Source organism: Oncorhynchus mykiss, chromosome 23 (genome assembly GCF_013265735.2).
Source record: "Oncorhynchus mykiss isolate Arlee chromosome 23, USDA_OmykA_1.1, whole genome shotgun sequence".
In the NCBI taxonomy this organism is placed as follows: Eukaryota; Metazoa; Chordata; class Actinopteri; order Salmoniformes; family Salmonidae; genus Oncorhynchus; species Oncorhynchus mykiss.
The window spans coordinates 55,064,675-55,092,061 of NC_048587.1; the positions used below are offsets into that span (position 1 = coordinate 55,064,675).

The window sequence follows — 27,387 nt, forward strand, 5'->3', positions numbered from 1 at the left end:
GGAGAGAGGTGGCAGTATGGAAGGAGAGAGGTGGCAGTATGGAAGGAGAGGTGACAGTATAGGTGGAAGGTGACAGTATGGAAGTGTAAAGGATGTGAAACGGCTAGCTAGTTAGCGGTGGTGCGTGCTAAATAGCGTTTCAATCGGTGACGTCACTTGCTCTGAGACCTTGAAGTAGTAGATCCCCTTGCTCTGGCTTTTGTGGAGTGATGGGTAACGATGCTTCGTGGGTGACTGTTGTTGATGTGTTTATTTTTTTATTTATTTTACCTTTATTTAACCAGGCAAGTCAGTTAAGAACAAATTCTTATTTTCAATGACGGCCTGGGAACAGTGGGTTAACTGCCTGTTCAGGGGCAGAACGACAGATTTGTACCTTGTCAGCTCGGGGGTTTGAACTCACAACCTTCCGGTTACTAGTCCAACGCTCTAACCACTAGGCTACCCTGCCGCAGAGGGCAGAGGGTCCCTGGTTCGCGCCCGGGTAGGGGTGAGGGGACGGACTAAAGTTATACTGTTACATTGATGCCGTTGACCCGGATCACTGGTTGCTGCGGAAAAGGAGGAGGTCAAAAGGGGGGTGAGTGAAACGGCTAGCTTAGTTAGCGGTGGTGCGCGCTAAATAGCGTTTAAATCGGTGACGTCACTTGCTCTGAGACCTTGAAGTAGTGGTTCCCCTTGCTCTGCAAGGGCCACGGCTTTTGTGGAACTATGGGTAACGATGCTTTGTGGGTGACTGTTGTTGATGTGTGCATAGGGTCCCTGGTTCGCGCCCGGTTAGGGGCGAGGGGACGGTCTAAAGTTATACTGTTGCAGAAGGAGAGAGGTGACAATAGTGATACAGGCCCACCAGTTCTTTCTTCCACTTCTGTTCCTCTGCTTGCTGAAAGACACTAGTGGTGTTGGTGTTTGAGTATTGTCTGCTCTAGGCTGTTTACCTGGGAGGGAATACAATCATTCATTGCCATGACAATTTGAACAACAAATAATTGGGGTGTAGCTGTATTGAATAGGCATTTCAAAAAGAAGCCAACTCCTGCTCCTCTTTGGCAGCTTTAGTCACCTCCATTCTTCCTCTCTCAGCTTCGTGCTACACATCTAATCCAATTGGTTTCAGTACTGTTGAAATGTGGACTCAATTCCTATTCAAGGTCCTATATGTCATAATCCCCTCTTCCTTCCAGCTAAACTGGATTCAGCTTTTAGGCTGTGGCAGAGGAATGGCCTTACTACGTTTTGTTTTACCTGTATCTTACCTCAACTTTGCCAATTTTGACGACTTTGCCAAAAACGTTATCTAACCATTTAAGTTTATTTAAGTATTCCGAAATTCGCCAGTTTATTCGCACTCAAAACCCCACCTTTCCAATTCTACCACCCGGATTGGGTTTGGAAGCCCTTTTGAGAACACTCTTTCAACTAAAGGGACTCATATTTTTTAGACAATCATGTCTCTTGATAACCCATCACTTAGTAAAATCTGATCTGATAGCGAAAATAAACTTGGTGGAGAGATCTCTGACGAAGTCTGGAATAATGCCTTACTGAGGGTAAATGGAAGCTCCTCTTGTACCCAGCTCAGCCTTGTACAGTTGAAGGTACTTCATCGTATCCATCACAGTAAGGCCAGATTATACCAATTCTACCCAAATATTGATGGTACATGTGGCAGGTGTAAAAGCTCATTGGTGGACTTGACCCACACTGTATGTTCTGCTCCTGTCCCCGTCTGGCAGATTACTGGTCCACTACATTCATATTCATGTAAAAAAAACTATTTCAGTTTTTTATTTTTAAAACATTTGCAATAATGTCTAAAAACACATTTTCGCTTTGTCATTATGGGGTATTGTGTGTAGATTGATGAATAAGGCTGTAACGTAACAAAATCTAGAAAAAGGGAGGTGGTCAGAATACTTTTTGACAGCACTGGATATCAAATGCTTCAGAAAGTACTGAGAAACAGAGCAGAAACAGCTATTATAGAGTTGCAGGCCAGAGCAGAAGCAGCTATTATAGAGTTTCAGGCCAGAGCAGAAGCAGCTAGTATAGAGTTGCAGCCCAGAGCAGAAACAGCTAGTATAGAGTTGCAGCCCAGAGCAGAAGCAGCTAGTATAGAGTTGCAGCCCAGAGCAGAAACAGCTATTATAGAGTTGCAGGCCAGAGCAGAAGCAGCTATTATAGAGTTGCAGGCCAGAGCAGAAACAGCTATTATAGAGTTGCAGGCCAGAGCAGAAGCAGCTATTATAGAGTTGCAGGCCAGAGCAGATATAGCTATTATAGAGTTGCAGGCCAGAGCAGAAGCAGCTATTATAGAGTTGCATGCCAGAGCAGATATAGCTATTATAGAGTTGCAGGCCAGAGCAGAAGCAGCTATTATAGAGTTGCAGGCCAGAGCAGAAGCAGCTATTATAGAGTTGCAGGCCAGAGCAGAAGCAGCTATTATAGAGTTGCAGGCCAGAGCAGAAGCAGCTATTATAGAGTTGCAGGCCAGAGCAGAAGCAGCTATTATAGGGTTGCAGCCCAGAGCAGAAAAAGCTATTATAGAGTTGCAGGCCAGAGCAGAAGCAGCTATTATAGAGTTGCAGGCCAGAGCAGAAACAGCTATTATAGAGTTGCAGGCCAGAGCAGAAACAGCTATTATAGAGTTGCAGGCCAGAGCAGAAGCAGCTATTATAGAGTTGCAGGCCAGAGCAGAAGCAGCTATTATAGAGTTGCAGGCCAGAGCAGAAGCAGCTATTATAGAGTTGCAGGCCAGAGCAGAAGCAGCTATTATAGGGTTGCAGCCCAGAGCAGAAAAAGCTATTATAGAGTTGCAGGCCAGAGCAGAAACAGCTATTTTTGGAGTACCACAAGAAAATCCTTTCCAGTCCAATAGAAAACTAGAAGCTATTGTCTTTGCCTCCGTGTTAGCCCGCAGAAGGATTTTATTGAATTGGAAATCTGTCAATCCTCCCTTAACCTCTCTTTGGCTCAAAGATTTTATGCTATTCCTAAAGTTCAAAAAAATTAAGTATACCATTTGAGGGTCAACCAACATTGTATTCCACCTGGGACCAGATAGAATCCTATTTTGACCAGCTCCAAAAACTTCCAAAGACACAGTTACAAACAACAGATACAGTGCATTCAGAAAGTATTCACACCCCTTGACTTTTTCCACATTTTGTTACGTTACAGCGTTATTCTAAAATTAATTAAATAGTTGTTTATTCCTCATCAATCTACAGCACTATACCAGATGACGAAGCAAAAATAGGATTTTAGATTTTTTTGCAAATGTCTGAAAAATAAAGAACTGAAATATCGTATTGACATAAGTATTCAGACCCTTTGTTATGAGACTTAAAATTGAGCTCAGGTACATCCTGTTTTCATTGATCAACCTTGAGATGTTTCTATAACTTGGAGTTCACCTGTGGTACACATAAGGTCCAGCAGTTGACAGTGCATGTCAGAGCAAAAACCAAGCCATGAGGTTGAATGAATTGTCGATAGAGCTCCAAGACAGGATTTTGTCAAGGAACGGATCTGGGGAAGGGAACCAAAACATTTCTGCAGCATTGAAGATCTCCAAGAACACAGTAGCCTCCATCATTCTTAAATGGAATAAGTTTGGAACCACCAAGACTCTTCCTAGAGCTAGCAGCCAGGCCAAACTGAGCAATCGGGGGAGAAGGGCCTTGGTCAGGGAGGTGACCAAGAACCCAATGGTCACTCTGACAGAACTCCAGCATTTCTCTGTTGATGATTTCCTCTGGCGAAGGTTCACCTTCCAACAGGAAAACGACCCTAAGTACACAGCCAAGACAACTCAGGAGTGGCTTCGGGACAAGTCTCTGAATGTCTTTGAGTGGCTCAGCCAGAGCCCGGACTTGAACCCGATCAAATATCTCTGGAGAGATCTGAAAATAGCTGTGCAGCGACGCTCCCCATTCAACCTGACAGAGCTTGAAAGGATATGCAGAGAAGAACGGGAGAAACTCCCCAAATACAGGTGTGCCAAGCTTGTAGCGTCATACCAAAGAAGACTTGAGGCTGTAAACGCTGCCAAAGGTGCTTCAACAAAGTACTGAGTAAAGGGTCTGAATACTTATGTAAATGTAATATTTCCGTTTTTTATTATTTATTTTTTTATTTGCAAAAATGTCTAAAAACCTGTTTTTACTTTGTCATTATGGGGTATTGTGTGTAGATTCGTGAGGGGAAAAAACAATTAAATACATTTTATAATAAGGCTGTAACGTAACAAAATGAATGGACCTCAGCCTCCAGGTGCTTGATGTACTGACTGGTTGTGCAGAATGTGGACCAGGTCTTGAACGGCAGGCATGCTAGAGCTCACATTATCTTGACAACTCTGGTAAAATGGATTACAGATTGTCTGTGTCAGTCATGAACAAATTCACAATGGGACAATAACAGTGCTGCACCCACCGAAAGTGGGAAAAAACCTAGTTAATCTGCCACACCACCAGTGTCTAAACTCAATAATGCAATCATAATGTGATAACATTTCCAATAGGGTTTTTGGTGATCAATAAATATATTGCCCTAGGCTGATAAAGGGAAAGGACATCTAGACATCTGCGTTGTGTTAATTGTCTTAAGTCTTATCATAGATGCTTATGCAGTCTTGAAGATAGTACCTTTGGAAAATAGTTTTTCTTTGAAGGAAAAGTTTCTCTTTTTGTTTCTTTTGCAGGAGTGATCACAGTTGATTGACTGAAACACAACACAATTAATTAGTATATGTACCTTTACAAATACAAAGGTTGATTGTGACACTAATCCTACTTCTGACACCAATGTAATTGGTGTAATTAATGAAACAGGCAGGGAGCAGATCTCGAACCCTCAACCTTCTAGCCCGAAGTCCAGCGCGCTATCGACTGTGCCCCAAAAGCATGCTCAAGCGGCAGAGTCGATATCCTCGCTTATAAACCCAGGGTCGTTACACTAGCTACAAAACAACCAAGGATATGTATAATGAAGTGAGTATGTCACTCTGGAAAATCAGTGCTGATGGACGATTCCACGTCAGCATGGCCAGAAAATATTTTTGGTATTTCAGATTGTTCTGGTAATTCTCATATTCAAACATTGACAAATAAAGCTCACATAAAAACTTCTGCAAATAAAGCACACTATTTGGAGAATATTGACAACAAGGTTTTGTTTTTATCATGTATGGTTCACAGATCAATGGGTTGTACAGGAAGCATGTATAGGTCTAAACGGGTCCTAAGATGGCCACTTTATTTATGATTTTCAAAAAAAATTGTGTTACAGATGTAAGAAGCATATCAAAAACCGTTCCTCCCAGTGAAGCTTCTCTGTGAGAATTGCCACAACAATTGGAGATACAAAAATAGTTTGGGTCTATCCTGGCATGGAATCACCCTGTTCCATAATGCTTTGTGTCTTTTACAGGGTTCTCCAATTCCAGTCCAGGAGAGCTGCAAGAGGGGTGCAGGTTTTTGCTCCAGCCCATCCCTTACACATCTGATTAAAGTATTCAGCTTAGCATAGTCCTGAGTCTGGAGTATGAGAGTCCACAATCTGGACTATGATAAATTAAATTAGCTAGGTGTGTTACTGCAGGGCTGGAATGAAAGCCTGCACACCCAGTAGCTTTCCAGAACTGGGGTTGGAGACCCCTGGTCTATGGTACTGAAGTGATGACATTGATCACAGGCAGTGAGTGGGGTTGTGGCTAAAGTACCAGCTTCACTCTGTTGCCTTCGGTTCATGAGTCCTCTCCAGTCGTGCTGCCTTCTGCTGCTGGATGCTGCGGTTGGCTCTCTTTCGGGGTCAAATCATCATGTTGAAAGGTTTACTGTGTAACAGATATGACTGTGTATTTGCACGGCTCAATTACAAACAAATTACATTGTATCTATCTATATTTTGAAGAGACAGGCTAGAGAGTACATTTGGGATGTTTTCTTATTTAGCCAGCTCTTGCAACACCTTAAGTAGCTAGGCCTATGGCTAATGTCAACCACAAATACAACAAAAAGACGAGCTAGCTAACGTTAGTTAGCAAAATGTTATGGCTAGCTAGCTAGCCTAACGTTACCTCTTCAGATTAGTTTGATACGCTCCCAACTCTTCTTCCTCCTAGGCTCAACATAATCGAACTGTGGCTTCATGGATAACGTGTGAACGTATCTATATGTGTGTCCTTGATGTATTTAGCTAGCTAAGTTACACAAAATAAGTCAGACCAAAAACGTTGCTACCATGTAGATATCAGCAGAGTTGATGCATGTCTAGCTTCAATTCAGCTGTGAGCCGTTGAATCAAGCAGCTTTCCAAATACCTCCCTGAATCAAGCAATGGGCCTTGGAACTTGTAGTTTTAGGTGATGCTCAACTTTCGTTGAGCTGTTTAAAATAAAAACTACAACCACAATATCGCGTTGGTAGGCCTATCAGATTGGTTTGATCGCGAGATCAGTTTTCACAATCACATAAAATAGCTTTTATTCGGCCAAAACAATGTACACGAATACATATGTATCGAATTTATTAGCATATTGTAACAAAATTGTTGAACATCTTTGTTTTTGATAGTTGCATTTATTGTATTTGTCAATCAATCTGGAGAACACGCCCACCGGGTCGAGCTGGAACTGCAGACGCTGGCGACTCGTGGAGGATGTAGGAAACTGCTATTTGTAAGGAAAAGCGTTATTGCTGAGCAACTGAGAGAAGACCAACGTACATAGGCTACTAGGTCTGGGCACCGAGATCAGTGTACAGTTCCATTGGATATTGCAAGCCTCCACCATAAAAGCCAGCGAAATAGAGCAGTAAATAAAAGGTAAGTGAGAAATACAAGTTAATGAAACGTTTTCCACAGCTGTATGATTGTCTTGGAGAGAATGTTGTATTGCTTCCAAGTAAACCAACTGTACAAATGAATAAATAAATGCAGTTCTTGGAATTCCCACTCCATCTTTTCTGTTTTTAGGCCTACTTTCTGACAATGTAACTGGAACAATGATATAATTGGCTACAACGTTTTCATTCCAGGGCATATTTGTGAATTATGAAAGAGCAGATGAACGTTTTAAATTATACAACTCAAAATTTACAATGGGGCTGTGCAGAATGATTAGCCTATAAAAGCTGATGTTTTATTGGCTAACGTTATATAGAGAGAGTAGTGAGACTGGTTAGGCTGGTTGCAGTGTATTGTCATGCTGCATGCATGGCCACTTCTCCAGCTTTTGTGGGCTTGCTGCATTGTTGCAAATCTCCCCTGCCATGTAATCGGCTACTGTGTATCTGAGAAGATAACGCTACTGTAGTGTTTGATTATTTGCTACATTTCCTTTAGTTGATACAATTTGATAGTCTAATGCTTGCCTTTAGCTTTAGCCAACCAGGCTATCCTCAGGCTAGGCAGTACTGGACCGGTCGGGTTATCTGAATGTCCTGTTGTTCCCAGTTAATCAGTGGAGTTTTACGGGCCAGGGCTTTTATCCGATTGGTTCGTCTATTTGTAATGTCAGAGGACTTTTCTGAGTATATCCCTTTCTTTTCGGTCAGTTGTTTCTTTCCCGAGATGAAGCCCTTGTGTGTTTTGTAGTGTGGGGGCTTTATTTTGAAGCCAGACAGCTTGCCTCAGTTTACTTCATATCGGCTCTCTTTGTGTAATGTATAGGTTTTTTCACCACACAAGGCTTCAACTTAAAAAGTGCTGCCAATGCATCTGAATAATTTTATATTTGTGGTTTAGTTTGTAATGCAGTCCTCTTCATGAGACAATCTCGAACCTCTTTCAAGACGTCACCTAATGTCAAACTCCCATGAATTAGAGGGGTGTTTCGAAAAGAGCTCTCTCTTTTTTTTAATCAGTAAAGCTCGAGATTCTGCTTTGTCCATTATGCTCATGAAAAGTGATAAACTAATGTGAATCAGGCAGGCGGTGGTCTGTGAAATAATACTATACACACATTTTAGAAAGACAATAGTCAGACAAATTGATTGGCTTACAATAGCTAGAACCTTAATAAACCAATTTATTAAATAACTTCTGGTACAGCTCCTGCATTAAACAGCCATTTGTCTGTGTGAAACAGACTGGAATTCTTTGAGAGTGGGACAGTGTGAAACAGACTGGTATTCTTTGAGAGCGGGACAGTGACCATCTGCTTTTGAATCGCTGTCTCCTCCTGCAGGAATTCAAGTGTTGGGCCTGTGCCACTGATAATCATAGCCAGCACTCCAACTGTAACCACTGGCTGTAGGCAGCTGTGTCCGACTCATTGGATGACTGGAGAGGCAGCACACTGAAGTAGCCTACGCCTAAGTACTGACCCATTTTACCATACTTTAGTTAGAGTACTTTAAATATAGTTCTGCATCAATTTGAGAGTATACTGTAAATTATTATCAAGGTCCTTATGCCACTCATGAAGCTCTTTTTAGAGTCTAGTCTCAATGACCTCCTGGTAACAACAAGGTATACAGTATAATGTAAATTATTATCAAGGTCATCATGCCACTCATGAAGCTCTTTTTGGAGTCTAGTCTCAATGACCTCCTGATAACAACAAGAATATCTTAATTTTTTATGTTTGAGGACTTTGTTGTCCAGCCCTGCCATTGTTTCTTAACAGCCAAGAGGAAGCTTGGGAAATGAGTTCACTTTACTACAGCATTTTGTATGTTGTTCATGAGACACTCCTACTTCACTCTGCCATAGACACTGCCACGGGGTCAGTTCCCTTTTCAGTGTTGTTATAATAGTGTGTTGTTATAATAGTGTTGTTATACACACTAAGAATATAACTGAAGCTTCCACCAGGTCTATTTTACTAGAGGTTTATGGGTTAATTGCCTGAAAGAATAATGGGCTCTTGTTTTCAAGGAGAGGGATAATTAAGCAATAAGGCCCAAGGGGGTGTGGTATATGGCCAATATCACACCTAAGGGCTGTTCTTATGCACAACGCAACTCGGAGTGCCTGGATACAGCCCTTAGTCGTGGTATATTGGCCATATACCACAAACCCCGAGGTGCCTTATTGCTATTATAGACTGGTTACTAACGGAATTAGAGCAGTAAAAATACATTATTTGTCATACCGGTGGTATACAGTGTGATATACCACGGCTGTCAGCCAATCAGAATTCAGGGCTTGAACCACCAGTTTATAATTGTAGTTATACCATGGGTAGGCTAGTTGCATCTATTCCATCAGCCATGTTATAGAACAATAACATCCACTTTTTCCACATGTAGAATAAGTGTCTCAAACTACATGCAATCAACTTCACATCCGTTTTGGGGTGTGACATTGGCCTATTATCTTTGCCAGTATGGATAATTTCTTTCCACGTGCCAGTCTCTGTTTCTGTGTGAGTGACATGGCTATTTTTATTGTCCTGTGAAAATAGGAAGGCCATCTCTGGACAACATTAGAGGTGGTGTCATTGTTAACTTGGAATGGCTAGTTAAGTGCTAATGTCCCTAGTAAGGCCAGAGCCGAGCAAGGTGGAGCTAATGTTTCAGATTCACAGGCTGTGGTCAGTGTATTTACTGAATCAAACATTTTCTTGACTTGCTCTATAATAACCTGTATGAGCTTAACATACACTTTTCCGCTTATGCATGATGTTTTTCTAAAATAAAACATACATGTATTTTTGTGTCTGGAGTAATGTGTCTGGAGCCTCCTTTCACTGCTACCACCCTGTATAGACCAGATCCTAGATGGTGCATGACTGTGACCAATGAATTCAGTGTCCCATGTCATCTACTGATGTCCACATCCTTATGTCTGGCACCAGCCAGTAGGGTCACCATTAGTGCAGGTTCCCCATATCCCTAGAGAATGTTATGATTATATCCATCATGACATTGTTGCATGTGTGCTAAATCACCAGTGACCTATATCAATTTAGCTTATAATAATACTATGATTAATAATAATAATAATATATACCTTATTGTTCATAGCTGGTCATTTTTCCGTGCTGCTGTTGAATTAGGGATTTTTAAGAACATCTATCAATGACGTTGTAAAAGGATTGTAATCTATTGTTTGATGTGAATGGATGTGAACGGATGCCCAATCGGGATTCACTTGAATATACATTTTCATTGCTATTTTTAATGTAAACAATTATGCCATGCTGCACTTACAACATGTACAGACATTTGAATGTCAATAGTATTACAGGCATCAATTACAGTCTATACGTTGAAGCCTATCTGAGTAAACATACAGTATGCCCAGCATGTATTTCCATATGTAGGTCATATGGATCATTAAAGATCCCATGGCACTTATCGTAAGAGTAGGGGGGTTGACCCCGGTGTCCTGGCTAAATCTGGCCCTCAAACCATCATGGTCACCTAATCATCCCCAGCTTACAATTGGCTCATTCACCCCCCTCCTCTCTCCTGTAACTATTCCCCAGATCGTTGCTGTAAATGAGAATGTGTTCTCAGTCAACTTACCTGGTAAAATAACAGATAAATAAAATAAAAGATTTAAAAAATTAAGGTCAATGAGCATGTGTATTAAATAAGGGTTTTACGTACTGATCACAATCAGGCTCAGTTTAGGTTGCAGGATTATTGCACAGTTTGGTTTTTCTCACAAGCTGCTCAGGTGATAGATGAGCTGTCTAGGTGTTGTCTATGTGCTGTCTATGTGCTGTCTAGGTGCTGTCTAGGTGATGTCTATGTGCTGTCTATGTGCTGTCTATGTGCTGTCTGGGTGCTGTGTGGGTGCTGTCTGGGTGCTGTCTAGGTGCTGTGTGGGTGCTGTCTGGATGCTGTCTATGTGCTGTATATGTGCTGTCTATGTGCTGTCTACAAGGAAATGTTTTGCGAAGATAGGGGCTCTTTGAGTTAATTTGGTCAAACAGAGTTGGTCTGTAGAGCTTGTTTTCCATAGCCATTCTCCCTATAAGGTCTCCTGTCCCCATACTGTAGCATCCAGCAATACGGTTCACTAAGAAAGGGAGACTGTTAGCTATTGTTCAACTTTGCAGTCAGCCTATCTTAGCCTATCCCGGGGGCTCTTGAATGAAACAAAAATGGATGAGATTGCTTATCTCACCTAGACGTATCTCACCTAGACGTATCTCACCTAGACGTATCTCACCTAGACAGCCATGTAAGTGCTGAGTCCTTTGTGATAGTTATTTTGTTCTGTCACCAAATAATAATTTTTGCATTTATGAATTAAGCCATGTTATTACGGATCCATAGTCTAACTGAGATCATATAAGGATATGCTGGTTAAAGGATGGCAATACAAATACTATTCTATGTGAGCAGTTGGCATAGTGGCACATTGTGGTTAGGTAAGCAAGTTACACAATGTGTTTTTCATGTATGAGCACAGGAAAAGTAGTCCATTCTGGTACAAACTTCAAAGTGAATTGTCTCCATACAGACAGTCAGCATGAAGCAGCAACACGCCCCTGGGAATAAGCCATTGTACCCTCAATGTGTGCCCAGTAGTTTAGTTGGAAGTCTTCCTATTGCATAGTCACATTTCCCCCCAAATTACCAGACTCTGACCGTGTCTGAATACCCATTCTTGCGACCTAAATAGTAGGCCATTTGAGTACACCAAAAAAATGGTTTTATAGTATGTGACATTTTGACAATTGAGTATACTTGAAATGCCTGGATTTCGTACTCATTAAGGCTTTTACAACAGCTGATCAATTAGGTATTGGGATGAGCTCCCAAAAATGCACCAATTAATGCAAAACAACACAATAGAGCATTCTCATGATACCAAAATAGAAAGTTTTAAGTATGTGAATTCTTTCAAATCTAGTATGGTTTAAATGCCAGGACGTTCTTATAATTTCAGCTCTTCATCTAGTAGGATTAGATGCATACTTTTCCACAATGCATTGGAAGAGGTGGGCTGCGAGTGATAGGCCCTAGTTCTCTTCAAGTAGCCAAACAATAGAATTGGGCTACCTAATTGGGAAAATGCCGAATAGCGATGGTGTTCAAATGTAGGCTAATCCGTTTTTGAATCGTATCGAGTATTGTATCATAGGCTACATTTTAGAAAACAGAAGCCTTTTTAAAATGTATTTTTTACCCAAAGTGGATTTCTGTTTTCATTGAAAAGTGTTTCTTGTTCTCTTAGCCTTTGCCCGAGCTTTTAAAGAAAATACTAAACCACCTTTTGATTTCTGAGCGTGTCGGCACCGGGGACTCGGGATGTGACTGAGTTATTGAGTTATTGGGTCTCCCAAAAGCTTCGTAGCACCAAGACCATCTTTCGTCCTTTTAGTTTCAATGGAATTAAGATGATTATTTTTCCCATTGCTTTTGGGAAAACCAGCCCAGGACTGTTTATTTGAACATATGGATTGGTTTAGTTTGTAGGCGTGGCTACCTATTTAATTATTACATTTATGGATCAACCCTTAGCAGTCATTCTGATCTTGTTCCCAATGAACAGTGCTTTAGTTTATTATGTTGCCGTCCAACGGTTCTGAATTTGCGACACACACCCAACTGTCTACGTTTGTCTGTGCAATAGCCTTTTAAGTTGAACATTTGAAACATTTTTGTGTGTGTACTAGGCTATTGGATTTAATTTATATATGTTACAGGACTTTGGTTTCACTGATAAATATGTTGAAATGGACCCAAATGATCTGTCTCCATCTTCAGTCCTTTTTAAATAGGATCGATGTGCTATATGGTCTACTACAGTATAGGTCCAATGTGATAGTCTGCCTATAACCAGCCTGAGTAGGCTCATGACTCCATTGGGTCCAATGTGATAGTCTGGCTATAACCATTTTAGAGAAATGTATCGAATTGAAAAAAAACTATTATCAGGCTGGCTAATGCGATGCATGTCCGTTGAATTTGGAAAGATCTACCCGCACTTGACCCCGTCCCATCTACTCAGCCAGCTACTGCGTTGCGGCCGTGGCATACTGCATACATTTTACTAAACGGTATATGCTAAATAGTATGCAACAATGAGTACATAGTATGCTGTTTAAGTATGTAGTGAGCTAGTATTGGTTTCCGGACACAGCCAGTGTCTGCGCTCTCTGTTGGTTTTGTAATCACGTCTAATATTAGCAAGGGATGTTGTCTGAGGCCACGGTGCCCTCAAGGAATGGATACACAACATCAATTGATTGTGTGGTTATATAAGATGTAGCCTGCCAGTGATGAGTAATCACTCCCATACCAAAAAACAAACAGATTGATGGGATTGCTGTGCAGCCTAGCTGTGCAGCCTTTAAAGAAAGGATCCTTGTGTTTGATCTTTCCTTTTGTGAAAAGTTAGATATATACCTCTGTGTTTTCTGGTCTGGCCTGGCCTCTGGTATGGTCTGGTCTGGCCTGACTGTAAATAATAGTGCAGTCATCTGGGACCAGAATAAGACAGAGTAAGATCCAGTCCTTTTAGTTGTTTATTGCCCTGGGCTGTTGTCTTGCCTCCCTATTCTTTCGGACTGTCGATGCAGCCATGTATCAAAGTAAAGGGCTAGCTTTGGGCCTGCTGAAGCAAATAAGAAGATCAGGCAAGTTATTTCATTTATGAGATTTTACAAGCTATTTCATTTATGAGATTTTACAATCTATTTCATTTACGAGATTTTACAAGCTATTTCATTTATGAGATTTTACAATCTATTTCATTTATGAGGTTTTACAATCTAGTTCCTTTTAGTTGACAGGAGGCCACATTTAACATGGCAGCCTTTACTGAAACACCTGCCTCAGCATCTTGGATATATGTGGGAGTGCTTGCACAGATTGCCTATGCATTATTTTGTGTGTGTGTGTGTGCGCGCGCATCTGGCAGTGATAGGTGGTCTTAGTCCTGTGATAGTCAGTAGCCCTGGCCTATGATGGGATAAGGAGGCTGAGGGACTGTTGAATCATGTGACCATGGCGCTACTTGGAGGATCCATGGTCACAGGAGAGAAACACATTAGAGACACCCGGAAGAGAACGCTCCATTCATATGTCACTTTCGCTCAGAGGGAGCCTGAAATCTGATTGGTTTAGCGATTAGGGAATGATTTTGAATGGCTGGAATGAGATCACTATACTACTTACACAATTTGTCATGTTGTATTTAGATAAAGTAATGCTATGGCTTAGAAGGGGATTAGCCAAAGAGCTGATTATGCTAGATTCGCTTGTGCTTTCTCCAATTATTTTTGTCCTTTAAGGGATGACTTCATTGTCTTGGCTGGTAGGAAACCACCCCCCCACCCCCCATGTCAGAGAGCTGGATTGTTCTGAGCTGACTGTGCATGCTTTTTGTAAAAAAATTATATTATTATTATTTATTACAAAAAACACAAGGAAGGGGTAACATTAAAGTATCAGAACATGAAGGGCAAACAATACAGCATCAATACACTATCAAACATGTGACTGTGAATGCTTTGTGAGGAGGAGAAGGCATGAGAAACAGGAAGTAAGCTCAATGCTTCCTGAGGATGGCCTTGGCTCGTCTTTCAATCCCCTTGGACAGGAGGTTTGATTGTTACACTGCATTTGTGATTTGAAAAACTACTCTGTGTTTTAAACATATTCTCACGCAGTAACAGTAGGCAAAACAAGCACATTTTCAACAATGTGTATGATTAGCTTTTAACCTCTTACACGGAAGTCAGTTAAGAACACATTCTTATTTTCAATGACGGCCTAGGAACGGTGGGTTAACTGCCTCGTTCAGGGGCAGAACGACAGATTTTCACCTTGTCAGCTCGGGGTATTCAATCTTGCAACCTTACAGTTAACTAGTCCAACGCAATAACGACCTGCCTCTCTCTCGTTGCACTCCACAAGGAGACTGCATGTACGCGAATGCAGTAAGCCAAGGTAAGTTGCTAGCTAGCATTAAACTTATCTTATAAAACACAATCAATCATAATCACTAGTTAACTTCTTATGGTATAGGGGATGCTTGCTTCCCACTTAGCAAAAAGCCAGGGAAAATGCAGCGCGGCAAATTAAAATAAAATTATATTAAAATCAAACTCATTAAATCACACACGTAAGGTAAAGTCCCCCCTTATCTCAGCTCGCTGGTCACCATTGCATCTCCCACCTGTAGCACATGCTCCAGCGGGTATATCTCTCTAGTCACCCCCAAAACCAATTCTTTCTTTGGCTGCCTCTCCTTCCAGTTCTCTGCTGCCAATGACTGGAACGAACTACAAAAATCTCTGAAACTGGAAACACTTATCTCCCTCACTAGTTTAAGCACCAACTGTCAGAGCAGCTCACAGATTACTGCACCTGTACATAGCCCACCTATAATTTAGCCCAAACAACTACCTCTTTCCCTACTGTATTGTATTTATTTATTTATTTTGCTCCTTTGCACCCCATTATTTTTATTTCTACTTTGCACATTCTCCCATTGCAAATCTACCATTCCAGTGTTTTACTTGCTATATTGTATTTACTTTGCCACCATGGCCTTTTTGCCTTTACCTCCCTTATCTCACCTCATTTGCTCACATCGTATATAGACTTGTTTATACTGTATTATTGACTGTATGTTTGTTTTACTCCATGTGTAACTCTGTGTCGTTGTATGTGTCGAACTGCTTTGCTTTATCTTGGCCAGGTCGCAATTGTAAATGAGAACTTGTTCTCAACTTGCCTACCTGGTTAAATAAAGGTGAAATAAAAAAAATAAAAGTAAGATACTAAATTAAAGCTACACTCGTTGGGAATCCAGCCAACATGTCAGATTTTAAAAAGGCTTTTCGGCGAAAGCATAAGAAGCTATTATCTGATGATAGCACAACAGTAAACAAAGAGAGTGGCATATTTCAACCCTGCAGGCGCTACACAAAACGCAGAAATAAAATATAAAACATGCCTTACCTTTGACTAGCTTCTTTTGTTGGCACTCCAATATGTCCCATAAACATCACAATTGGTAATTTTGTTCAATTCATTCCGTCCATATATATCCAAAATGTCCATTTATTTGGTGCGTTTGATCCAGAAAAAAAAACATTATTACAAAGTCCAGACCTGAATCCAATTGAGAATCTGTGGAAAGAACTGAAAACTGCTGTTCACAAATGCTCTCCATCCAACCTCACTGAGCTCGAGCTGTTTTGCAAGGAGGAATGGGAAAAAATGTCAGTGTCTCGATGTGCAAAACTGATAGAGACATACCCCAAGCGACTTACAGCTGTAATCGCAGCAAAAGGTGGCGCTACAAAGTATTAACTTAAGGGGGCTGAATAATTTTGCACGCCCAATTTTTCAGTTTTTGATTTGTTAAAAAAGTTTGAAATATCCAATAAATGTCGTTCCACTTCATGATTGTGTCCCACTTGTTGTTGATTCTTCACAAAAAAATACAGTTTTATATCTTTATGTTTGAAGCCTGAAATGTGGCAAAAGGTCGCAAAGTTCAAGGGGGCCGAATACTTTCGCAAGGCACTGTATCTGTATATTTCATGTGATGATAAAAGGCTCATACAATACAAATATTTTTTAAATGTTTTCTTTCACAGTGATAGCGACTCCGACTGGGAGCCCCCGGTGCCAAGCTGCCCACTCTACCTGTGCCCCCAGTGGTGTTCATATGCCACAGTTCATTACTGCAGGCATGACTGTGCCTCAGGGCCAAAAGGGCACAGCATGGAGGCGTCGTTGTGTTCTGTGTCGCATGAAATGCACTACTTGTTCAGTTTGCCTCTGCTTTACATCAGAAAGAGACTGCTATGGGACAGGGCACAGGCAGCAAAATATTATGACGGGGACTTCCAAGGGGTGTACTGTTTTTTTTTTCATATTTATTTTCTAATATTTAAACAACAAAAAAATGTGTGTGTGTGTGTTAGAATTGCTTTTTGATATGTTTTATATAGTTATTTGCGCTGCTGTATATAGTTATAGGTCATTTCACCAATTCAGCCACTTGGGTACATTTGGGCAACTTGTGTGGGACACCTGGGTGACTTCATGCTAAATATCATGTAGCTCACCCATTCCTGAAGTTATCAGTCTGAAACTTTGCACACCTACAGTTGCCCTCGTGTTATCCATAAAAATTATCTCCAGCATCCTATCTGACTGTGTGGCTATTCTAGTACATGTGAAAGATGATGCTACAACAATAAAAAACACAAAACGTATGCTCTTTCTTTCTCTTTTCTTCCACCAGATCTACTGTGTTATATTCTCCTACATTCAATTAACATTTCCACAAACTTCAGAATGTTTCCATTCAAATGATACCAAGAATATGCATATCCTTGCCTCTGGGGCTGAGCTACAGGCAGTTAGATTAGGGTATGTCTTCAGGCGGAAATTGAGAACAAAGGGATGCAGCCATAACAGGTTTTTAAGAAAACTTGAAATCGGCCCTAATTAATCGACCATTCCGTTTAATCGGTCAACCTCTAGTTTGGAACTCTTATTGGTCTATTAACTCATTTACCATATGGTGATGTCGCCATGGAAGTCCGAAAATCCCTCCCACAAAAACAGGCTGAAATTTCAGGCGGTGTTTTCAAACAGCTCTTACACTAAAAGGGCATTATAATAATGTTCACAAGTTCACAGTATTATTCCAAACTCATAGTGTAGAAATATAGATAAAACAACAGAAAATCACATTTTTGACTTGATATGGAATTTTGTTATCAATGTTCATAAATTTCAATTCTTCTAAATGGTCAGCAACCCAGAGTTTGTAAAGTTCTGGTTTAAATGAAACAGACAGAATTCCCAGCTTACAAAAGTCAAAACAAATGTTTATTCACGAGAGCTCTGCAGTTCATATACAAAGACATTCCTTTTATACCATGCTTCTTATTTACGCACACACATGCACACTAACATTAGGAGAGCTGTCTTCTCCAGAATTCTCACCACTCTATATTACTAACCAGACGCCAGTTCCATTCCTCCAAGGTTAGGGAAAATTTAGTGTAGGATGCAGTATACAGTATATACATACAGATGAAGTCGGAAGGTTACATACTTGTAGGCTGGAGTCAATTAAACTAGTTTTTCAACCACTCCACAAATTTCTTGTTAACAAACCATAGTTTTGGCAAGTCGGTTAGGACATCTACTTTGTGCTTGACACAAGTAATTTTTCCAACAACTTTTTACAGATTATTTCACTGTATCACAATTCCAGTGGGTTAAAAGTTTACATATACTAAGTTGACTGTGCCTCTAAGGAACTTGGACAATTCAGAAAATGATGTCTTGGCTTTAGAAGCTTATGATGGGCTAATTTACATTATTTGAGTCAATTGGATGTGCACCTGTGGATGTATTTCAAGGCCTACCTTCAAACTCAGTTCCTCTTTGCTTGACATCATGGGAAAAATCTAAAGAAATCAGCCAAGACCTCAGAAAAATAATTGTAGATCTCCACAAGTCTGGTTCATCTTTGGGAGCAATTTCCAAATGTCTGAAGGTACCACGTTCATCTGTACAAACAATAGTACGCAAGTATAAACACAATAGGACCACACAGCCATCATATCGCTCAGGTATTCTGTCTCCTAGAGATGAATGTACTTTGGTGCGAAAAGTGCAAATGAATCGCAACAAAGGACCCTGTGAAGATGCTGGAAGACACAAAAAGGGGGAGGCTTGCAAGCCAAAGAAAACCATCCCACTCTATATCAATATCTGCTCTATATCAAATTAGCATACCCCCTGAGTCCCTTCCCTGTTTCACACCTGGTAGGTTGGTGGATGGGATTTCCAGCTCTCTGTAACCTATAGTGCAACCAGTGGATCCGTCTCCTCTATACCATGTTTCTTGTAGGATGGCAATGTCTGTATTTCTGATTTCTTTGGTGAAGTCAAGGTTCCTGCTCTTTAGGCCAAACGCAGATGACCTCAGGCCTTGGGTATTCCAGGAAGATATAGTGAAGGCTTTGTGTTCTATAAAGTGTCAAATGTTGTTGGTTGTGTGGTTTGGCCTCAGACCAGTAAGTGTTAGCAGAGCCTGCTGAGCATCTGGTACATTGCCAATGGCTTGGGATAGTGCAAGAGTGGGGGTTGGGCCAGTTTGCCTGCTCACGGCCTGGGCGTATGTGTGAGTTCCATGTTGGGGCCCTCTTTGTGGGAGTGGGCGGCATGGGGTGGGCAGGAGGGGCATAGGTCTGATCTGAGGGGGCCTAAATGAGGTGTGGGCATGGTTGACTTGTGGGGTATTGATTGGTTGGGGTGTGGGTGTCTATTGATCTGTTGCACCTGTGTGAAGTGTTGGGGCTGCGTTTGAGAGCGGTGTTCTTTAGGGTTCGGGCGAAGGTGGGCACTGCTGCCTTGTACAGGTGGACCTGGTCGTAAAGGCTGTTCAAGTCCAGGGTGGAGTGGTGGGCCAGTTAAACATTTGGTTTTGAGGTACAGTCGCGGGAAATACTTGCGTTTACCCGCTGAATGGTAGCAGGGTGGAAGTATTTTTGTGGTAGCAAGGTGGAGATAACCACTTGTGCGTTTGGGAAAGTAGAAGAAGCTTTTTCAATCAATCTCTCTCTTGCTCTCTCTCTCAGGATGACATATGGTTGGAGTGAGTAGCGTAGCAGAGATGAGTCTCACATCATGGTTCCTGGTGAGCAGCGGGGGCACTCGTCACCGTCTGCCCCTGGAGATGATCTTCGTCGGCCGAGACGACTGCGAGCTCATGCTGCAGGTGAGTATGGCTCCAATTGATACAACACGTTACAGCATCACGTGATACAACACAACCTTTTACAGCATCACATGATACAGCAGAACCTTTTACAACATAACATGAACAACACAACCTGTTACAACACCACACATCATACAACACAACATGATATGATACACCATGACAGAACACAACATGATATGACACCATGACACAACACGACACAACACATGAATCAACATAACACAACATGATACAAGACAACATGTTACAGTACAACATGATACAGCACAACATGATACAAGACAACATGATACAACACACCAGGACACAAAACAACATGATACAATACAACACACCATGTTACAGCACAACATGATACAACATAACCCAACATGATACAACACAACAAGATTTTCCTACCTCATGATGCCATCAATTTTGTGAAGTGCACCAGTCCCTCCTGCAGCAAAGCACCCCCACAACATGATGCTGCCACCTCCGTGCTTCACAGTTGCAAGCCTCCCACTTTTTCCTCCAAACATAACAATGGTCATTATGGCCGAAACAGTTCTATTTTTGTTTCATCAGACCAGAGAACATTTCTCCAAAAAGTACGATCTTTGTCCCCATGTGCAGTTGCAAACCGTAGTCTGTTTTGTTTATTGCGGTTTTGGAGCAGTGGCTTCTTCCTTGCTGAGCGGTCTTTCAGGTTATGTCGGTATAGGACTCATTTTACTGTGGATATAGATACTTTTGTACCTGTGTCCTCCAGCATCTTCACAGGGTCCTTTGCTGTTGTTCTGGGATTGATTTGCACTTTTCGCACCAAAGTACATTAACTTCTTGGCGCACCCATCCCGTTAACGGGATAATTTTCGTCAACATCCGCTGAATTGTAGAGCGCCAAATTCAAATTAAATTACTAAAAATATTTAATTTTCACGAAATCACAAGTGCAATATAGCAAAACACAGTTTAGCTTGTTGTTAATCCACCTGGCGTGTCAGATTTCAAAAAAGCTTTACAGCAAAAGCTATCCAAGTGTTTGTTAGGACATCTCTCTCAGCAGACAAAACATTACAAACAGCTAGCAGCAAAGTAGATTAGACACGAAAGTTAGAAAAGCAATATGATCTTTGGATGTTTGCACTCACGAGACTCCCAGTTACACAATAAATGTTCCTTTTGTTCCATAAAGATAATTTTTATATCCAAAATACCTCCTTAGTTGGCGCGTTTTGTTCAGAAATCCACAGGCTAAAGCGGTCACGACAGGGCAGACAAAAATTCCAAATAGTGTCCGTAAAGTTCGTAGAAACATGTCAAAATGTTTTTTATAATCAATCCTCCGGTTGTTTTTACAATAAATAATCGATAATATTTCAACCGGACCGTAGCCTTTTCAATAGGAGAGAGATAGAAAATGTCTGCTCCAAGCTGTTGCGCATGCAAAACTCTGCTGGCACCCAGCCATCCACTGACGCGATGTGATCCTTCTCACTCATTTTTCAGAATAAAAGCCTGAAACTATGTCTAAAGACTGTTCACACCATGTGGAAGCCATAGAGAAAGGAATCTGGTTGAAATCCCTTTAAATGGAAGGAAGGCATGCAATGGAACCGAGAGGTTTCAGGAAAAACAGTACTTCCTGGTTGGATTTTCTGTTCTGTTATACTCACAGACAATATTTTCACAGTTTTGGAAACGTTAGAGTGTTTTCTATCCTAATTTGACAATTATATGCATATTCTAGATTCTGGGCCTGAGAAATTTCATCCAAACATCAAAATACTGGCCCCTACACTCAGAGGTTAATCTCTAGGAGACAGAACACATCTCCTTCCTGAGCAGTATGATGGCTAAGTGGCCCCATGGTGTCTATTCTTGCGTACTATTGTTTGTACAGGTGAACGTGGTACCTTCAGGCGTTTGGAAATTGCTCCCAAGGATGAACCAGACTTGTAGAGGTTTACAATTTTTTTCCCGAGGTCTTGGCTGATTTCTTTTGATTTTCCCATGATGTCAAGCAAAGAGGCACTGAGTTTGAAGGTAGGCCTTGAAATACATCCACAGGTACACCTCCAATTGACTCAAATGATGTCAATTAGCCTATCAGAAGCTTCTAAAGCCATGACATAATTTTCTGGATTTTTCCAAGCTGTTTAGAGGCACAGTCAACTTAGTGTATGTAAACTTCTGACCCACTGGAATTGTGATGCAGTGAATTATAAGTGAAATAATCTGTCTGTAAACAATTGTTTGAAAAATGACTTGTGTCATGCACAAAGTAGACGTCCTAACCGACTTGCCAAAACTATAGTTTGTTAACAAGAAATTTGTGGAGTGGTTGAAAAACGAGTTTTAATGACTCCAACATAAGTGTATGTAAACTTCTGACTTCAACTGTATATGGGTCTATGTGTGTGCCTGCGTCTGTACGTGCGTGCCTGTGTGTGTGTGTGTGTGTGTGTGTCTCCGCGCATGCATGTGTGTTTGTGTGTGTCTCCGCGCATGCATGTGTATGATCGAGAAAGTCTCAGTCAGAGATGTTTCTAGAAAGTGGGGCAGATACATGTTGAGTTAGGTCCATCCAGACAGGAGGGCTCCTTAGGAAGTAGAGTGGCTGCTGCATTGCCAAGTGTGGAGCAGAGAATGGGTGTGGTGTAGCTGCATATATCATGGAATATCTTTAGGGATTGATTCAATCCGTATCGTGGAAGATCCGCGGTATTGCACGAGTGAAATTTAAAGGGAATTCTCCCACGTTCACGGAAACTGTATTGCCTGTAAATGCTGCATATGTCATCTCATTTGGGACGTTACCTTTCAATTTTAATCTCACTACAGCGTGGATCTTTAGTGCTACGGTTTGAATCTAGGCCTTAGACATAGGTTTCAAAGCAACAGCAATGGTAGTAAAAACTAATTGTTAAACCTATTGTTTATATGTCAACCCTTAAAATAGTGTCACAGTACAACTTAAATAGAATATATTAATGTACTTTCCGTGCTCCTTGATGTCAACTCTGAATCTAACTAAATGACACTTTCCAAGCCAACTTAAGTAGTTGATTACTCACTGGTCAGGTTTCTGCCAGGCCCTGGCTCTGTATAACGAAGAGTATATTTATTTTCAAGGAACTGAGTTGCCTGTGTGTGGCAATACTGACAGTGCTTCAGTCCTTAACTCTGAGCCACTAGAAACCCTGACTTCACAGACACTCTTGGAGACACTAATAAAGTAGTCCCCCTTCGACCTCCTCAATCCTCAGTTTGTCCCTGTCTACAAATGAGCCTATAATTAAGCAGCAGGTCGTTAATACATCAGCACATCACCAATAGGAGTTAGAAGGTACCATGCTAAAAGAAAGAAACAGCCGTTTCTAAAGAACAAGCAGTTCAGAGTGCTGCAAGATACTTCTCTCTGGCACTCTGCAGTTTTACTGCTGAAATCAGCAGGGTTGCAAGGAAAGGAACAAGGAGGCTGTTTTTCCAAACAGGGATCCTGTTTTCTAGGGTTTGTCTCTCTGATGACCTGGGGGAAAGAGAGGAGAAGACTGGGTACTTTGTTTAGTATGAGTCTGCCAACGGAAAATACGCCAAGAGGTCCGGGCCATGTGCCTGTTTTTACTGGCCTCAGTCTTTTTGGTGTCACATGGGTGTCTCAGGAATGTACGGGTTTAAGAGTCGTTGCATGGATTCCCAACGCAAGGGTATCATACTCAAACCAGGACCACTCCCAACTAGGCCTCTTCTAGTTAGTAACAGTCAAATCTGGACCACTCCCAACTAGGCCTCTTCTAGTTAGTAACAGTCAAATCTGGACCACTCCCAACTAGGACACTTCTAGTTAGTAACAGTCAAATCTGGACCACTCCCAACTAGGACACTTCTAGTTAGTAACAGTCAAATCTGGACCACTCCCAACTAGGACACTTCTAGTTAATAACAGTCAAATCTGGACCACTCCCAACCAGGCCTCATCTAGTTAATAACAGTCAAACCAGGACCACTCCCAACTAGGACACTTCTAGTTAGTAACAGTCAAATCTGGACCACTCCCAACTAGGCCTCTTCTAGTTAGTAACACTCAAACCAGGACCACTCCCAACTAGGCCTCTTCTAGTCAATAACAGTCAAACCAGGACCACTCCCAACTAGGCCTCATCAAGTTAATAACAGTCAAATCTGGACCACTCCCAACTAGGCCTCTTCTAGTTAGTAACAGTCAAATCTGGACCACTCCCAACTAGGCCTCTTCTAGTTAGTAACAGTCAAATCTGGACCACTCCCAACTAGGCCTCATCTAGTTAATTACAGTCAAATCTGGACCACTCCCAACTAGGCCTCTTCTAGTTAGTAACAGTCAAATCTGGACCACTCCCAACTAGGCCTCTTCTATTTAATAACAGTCAAACCAGGACCACTCCCAACTAGGACACTTCTAGTTAGTAACAGTCAAATCTGGACCACTCCCAACTAGGCCTCTTCTAGTTAGTAACAGTCAAATCTGGACCACTCCCAACTAGGCCTCTTCTAGTTAGTAACAGTCAAATCTGGACCACTCCCAACTAGGCCTCTTCTAGTTAGTAACAGTCAAATCTGGACCACTCCCAACTAGGCCTCTTCTAGTTAGTAACAGTCAAATCTGGAACACTCCCAACTAGGCCTCTTCTAGTTAGTAACAGTCAAATCTGGACCACTCCCAACTAGGCCTCTTCTAGTTAGTAACAGTCAAATCTGGACCACTCACAACTAGGCCTCTTCTAGTTAGTAACAGTCAAATCTGGACCACTCCCAACTAGGCCTCTTCTAGTTAGTAACAGTCAAATCTGGACCACTCACAACTAGGCCTCTTCTAGTTAATAACAGTCAAATCTGGACCACTCCCAACTAGGCCTCTTCTAGTTAGTAACAGTCAAATCTGGACCACTCCCAACTAGGCCTCTTCTAGTTAGTAACAGTCAAATCTGGACCACTCACAACTAGGCCTCTTCTAGTTAGTAACAGTCAAATCTGGACCACTCACAACTAGGCCTCTTCTAGTTAATAACAGTCAAATCTGGACCACTCACAACTAGGCCACAGTCAAATCAAAGGGCCATGTTTGTGTTTGAAATGATTTATTCCATGAAGGCATTCATCTGTCATGCTGTTTCTATAATAGGCTATGCTATCTACAGTAGACTTATCTTAGTGTAAACACTGTTTTATATTTGACACTTATATATGACAAGTCATGTTCACCATGAAACGTAGTTACTTCAAATCTAGCACTGACATGCATACATGCTTTAGTAGAAGCTCCCTCTCTCTTCATTCTCCTGAATCACGACTTCATGCTCTGAACAGAGAGAGAACATACAAGATTTCAGTAGCTCTCTGTGTGGATGTCGTAGCTCTCTGTGTGGATGACATAGCTCTCTGTGTGGATTCCGTAGCTCTCTGTGTGGATGTCATAGCTCTGTGTTTATGTCGTAGCTCTCTGTGTGGATGCCGTAGCTCTCTGTGTGGATGCCGTAGCTCTCTGTGTGGATGCTGTAGCTCTCTGTGTGGATGCTGTAGCTCTCTGTGTGGATGCCGTAGCTCTCTGTGTGGATGCTGTAGCTCTCTTTGTGATGCTGTAGCTCTCTGTGTGGATGCTGTAGCTCTCTGTGTGGATGCCGTAGCTCTCTGTGTGATGCTGTAGCTCTCTGTGTGGATGCTGTAGCTCTCTGTGTGGATGCCGTAGCTCTCTGTGTGGATGCCGTAGCTCTCTGTGTGGATGCTGTAGCTCTCTGTGTGGATGCTGTAGCTCTCTGTGTGGATGCTGTAGCTCTCTGTGTGGATGTTGTCATGTCAAAAACATTTCAAGTTCATCATTGATGTCAAGTTACCATTCAACAATATGTAACTCCATTACTGACTGTGACTGTTGGGTTTGTGTTTACAGTCGCGGAGTGTTGACAAGCAGCATGCGGTCATCAACTATGAGGTGACCAGCGATGAGCACAAAGTCAAGGACCTGGGCAGCCTGAACGGGGTGAGTAAAAGGGGAGGAGAAGACATGTAAAAGGGTCAGAGGTTGTGCTTCATCTTTAGGCCAATCAAATTTGCTCCAGCTTTGACTTGAGAGGAATTGACAGGGCTGAGATAATTACCCCTTTATTCCACACCATTATCTTTCACGGCAGAGAAAAACCATGTTGAAGTGCTCTTCCTGCCACATGGTGTGTGTGAGTCATGTGTTAGTTGTCCTAGTTCTGCTGATGGCTGTGTAACTTACTCAGTGTTTAGGCTAACCCACTAGCTTGGAACAACTTTGAAGCATTCTCCCAGGCAGGAAGCTGGAGTCATAAGCTCTTCCTCCTGAGTCATGCTTCAGGATTCCTCCCCTGTAATTCGAGGGCCCATGGCGACAGGAAGTAGCACTATATCCCATACTGGGCCAATCAGAGCCTGACTGCTGAATGTCCTGCACATCTTACTCATCTTTATGATGGATCTACATCCCATACTGGGCCAATCAGAGCTTGACTACTGAATGCCCTGCACATCTTACTCATCTTGACCAAAATAGCGTAGCAGTAGGACGTGTAAATAGCCATAATTAGCCAGTCTTTTTCGTATATATCTTAATCTCACTTTCTGTCAACAAACAAAATGTACTTTCCTGCGACCCACCTAACCCAATGGTGTACGGAGCTGCTATTTTTATTCCTTATAACTAGAACTTCCATCAGGAGCTAGCCAGCTAACTAGTTACTAGTCTTTGTGAGCCACGGCTAGTGGTCTTCACCTTCTTCTCGGTCACCAAGCCAGCCTTAGCTCGGACATTCTTTACAGTGCGATATCAACACAGAGCATATCGGACTGCCTCTCTCTACCACATCGCCGGATTCCTGCCACTCTGGATCATTACACCAGATCATCGCAGCTGATCTCAAGGCTAGCTGCAAACGAGTGGCTACTGTTAGCTAACGCCTCTGTCCAGAAGCAAGCACCAGCTAGCCTTGAGATAGCCTCGAGCTAGGCCCATATACCAGCTAATTCTAGGGCTACAATACCTCCTTTGCCAATTGGCCTGGACCCTTTATTGTCGACACGGAGCCCCGCCAATCTATCACGACTGGACTGTCGAGGTGATCGTCCGATGTGGTCTCAACAGGCTATTCTGTTATGTTGCCGAAGAACCATCTACTAGCCCCGGCCCGCTAGCTTTTCTGAACACTGTGTCCCCTGCTCGCCTAGCGTAGTACTACTGAACAGCTCCCTGACTCACCTATTGCTGTTCTTTGGACCCTATGAACACTCGGCTACACAGCTGATGCCCCCTGGACTGTTTCAATAACACGGTACCTCATTTACCTGTCGGCCCCAGCCTCAAACTCAGGTCCTGCATGTACCTAACTGACCCGCTCTGCCCATTCATCACCATTTACCCGTTGTTTTCTTAGCTCTCCCGATCAACACCTGTGACTGCTTTATGCCTCTCTCTTATGTCAATATGCCTTGTCTGCTGCTGTCTTGGCCAGTTCTTATTGGTTTATTTCACTGTAGAGCCCTCAGTCCCTCTCAAAATGCCTTAGATAGCTCCTTTGTCCCACGCCACACACATGCAGAGACCTCACCTGGCTTAACTGGTGCCTCCAGAGACAAAACCTCTCTCATTGTCACTTAACGCCTGGGTTTATTTACACTGTACTCACATCCTACCGTATCGTTGTCTGCACATTATGCCCTGAATCTATT

The 27,387-nt window shown here is 42.0% G+C and overlaps 1 protein-coding gene and 1 long non-coding RNA gene across 7 annotated transcripts in view; one reads left to right on the plus strand and one right to left on the minus strand.

Moving 5' to 3' along the window:
• Positions 1-4,154: 4,154 nt before the first annotated feature.
• Positions 4,155-6,472, minus strand: LOC110502991. 3 transcript variants are annotated; one of them, XR_002470409.2, is made up of 4 exons: positions 6,083-6,472; positions 5,726-5,839; positions 4,650-4,725; positions 4,155-4,360 (listed from the first exon to the last, which is right to left on the minus strand). It is a non-coding gene; the product is annotated as an uncharacterized LOC110502991 (long non-coding RNA). The 3 variants fall into 3 exon arrangements; XR_002470407.2 differs by having other exon boundaries at positions 4,155-4,725; XR_002470408.2 differs by lacking the exons at positions 4,155-4,360; positions 4,650-4,725 and having other exon boundaries at positions 5,241-5,839.
• A 41-nt stretch (positions 6,473-6,513) lies between these two features.
• Positions 6,514-27,387, plus strand: part of LOC110502992 (centrosomal protein of 170 kDa) — a 98,352-nt gene continuing 77,478 nt past the window's right edge. Inside the window, exons 1-4 of one of the 4 annotated variants that reach the window (XM_021581356.2) lie at positions 6,517-6,828; positions 8,192-8,322; positions 19,532-19,671; positions 25,589-25,678. In XM_021581356.2, coding sequence (XP_021437031.2) covers positions 19,540-19,671; positions 25,589-25,678 — 222 coding nt within the window. In that variant the 5' untranslated portion in view covers positions 6,517-6,828; positions 8,192-8,322; positions 19,532-19,539. Of the gene's footprint in view, positions 6,829-8,191; positions 8,323-19,531; positions 19,672-25,588; positions 25,679-27,387 lie in introns of all 4 variants that reach the window. The other 3 variants (XM_036960826.1, XM_021581355.2, XM_036960827.1) reach the window with 3 other exon arrangements.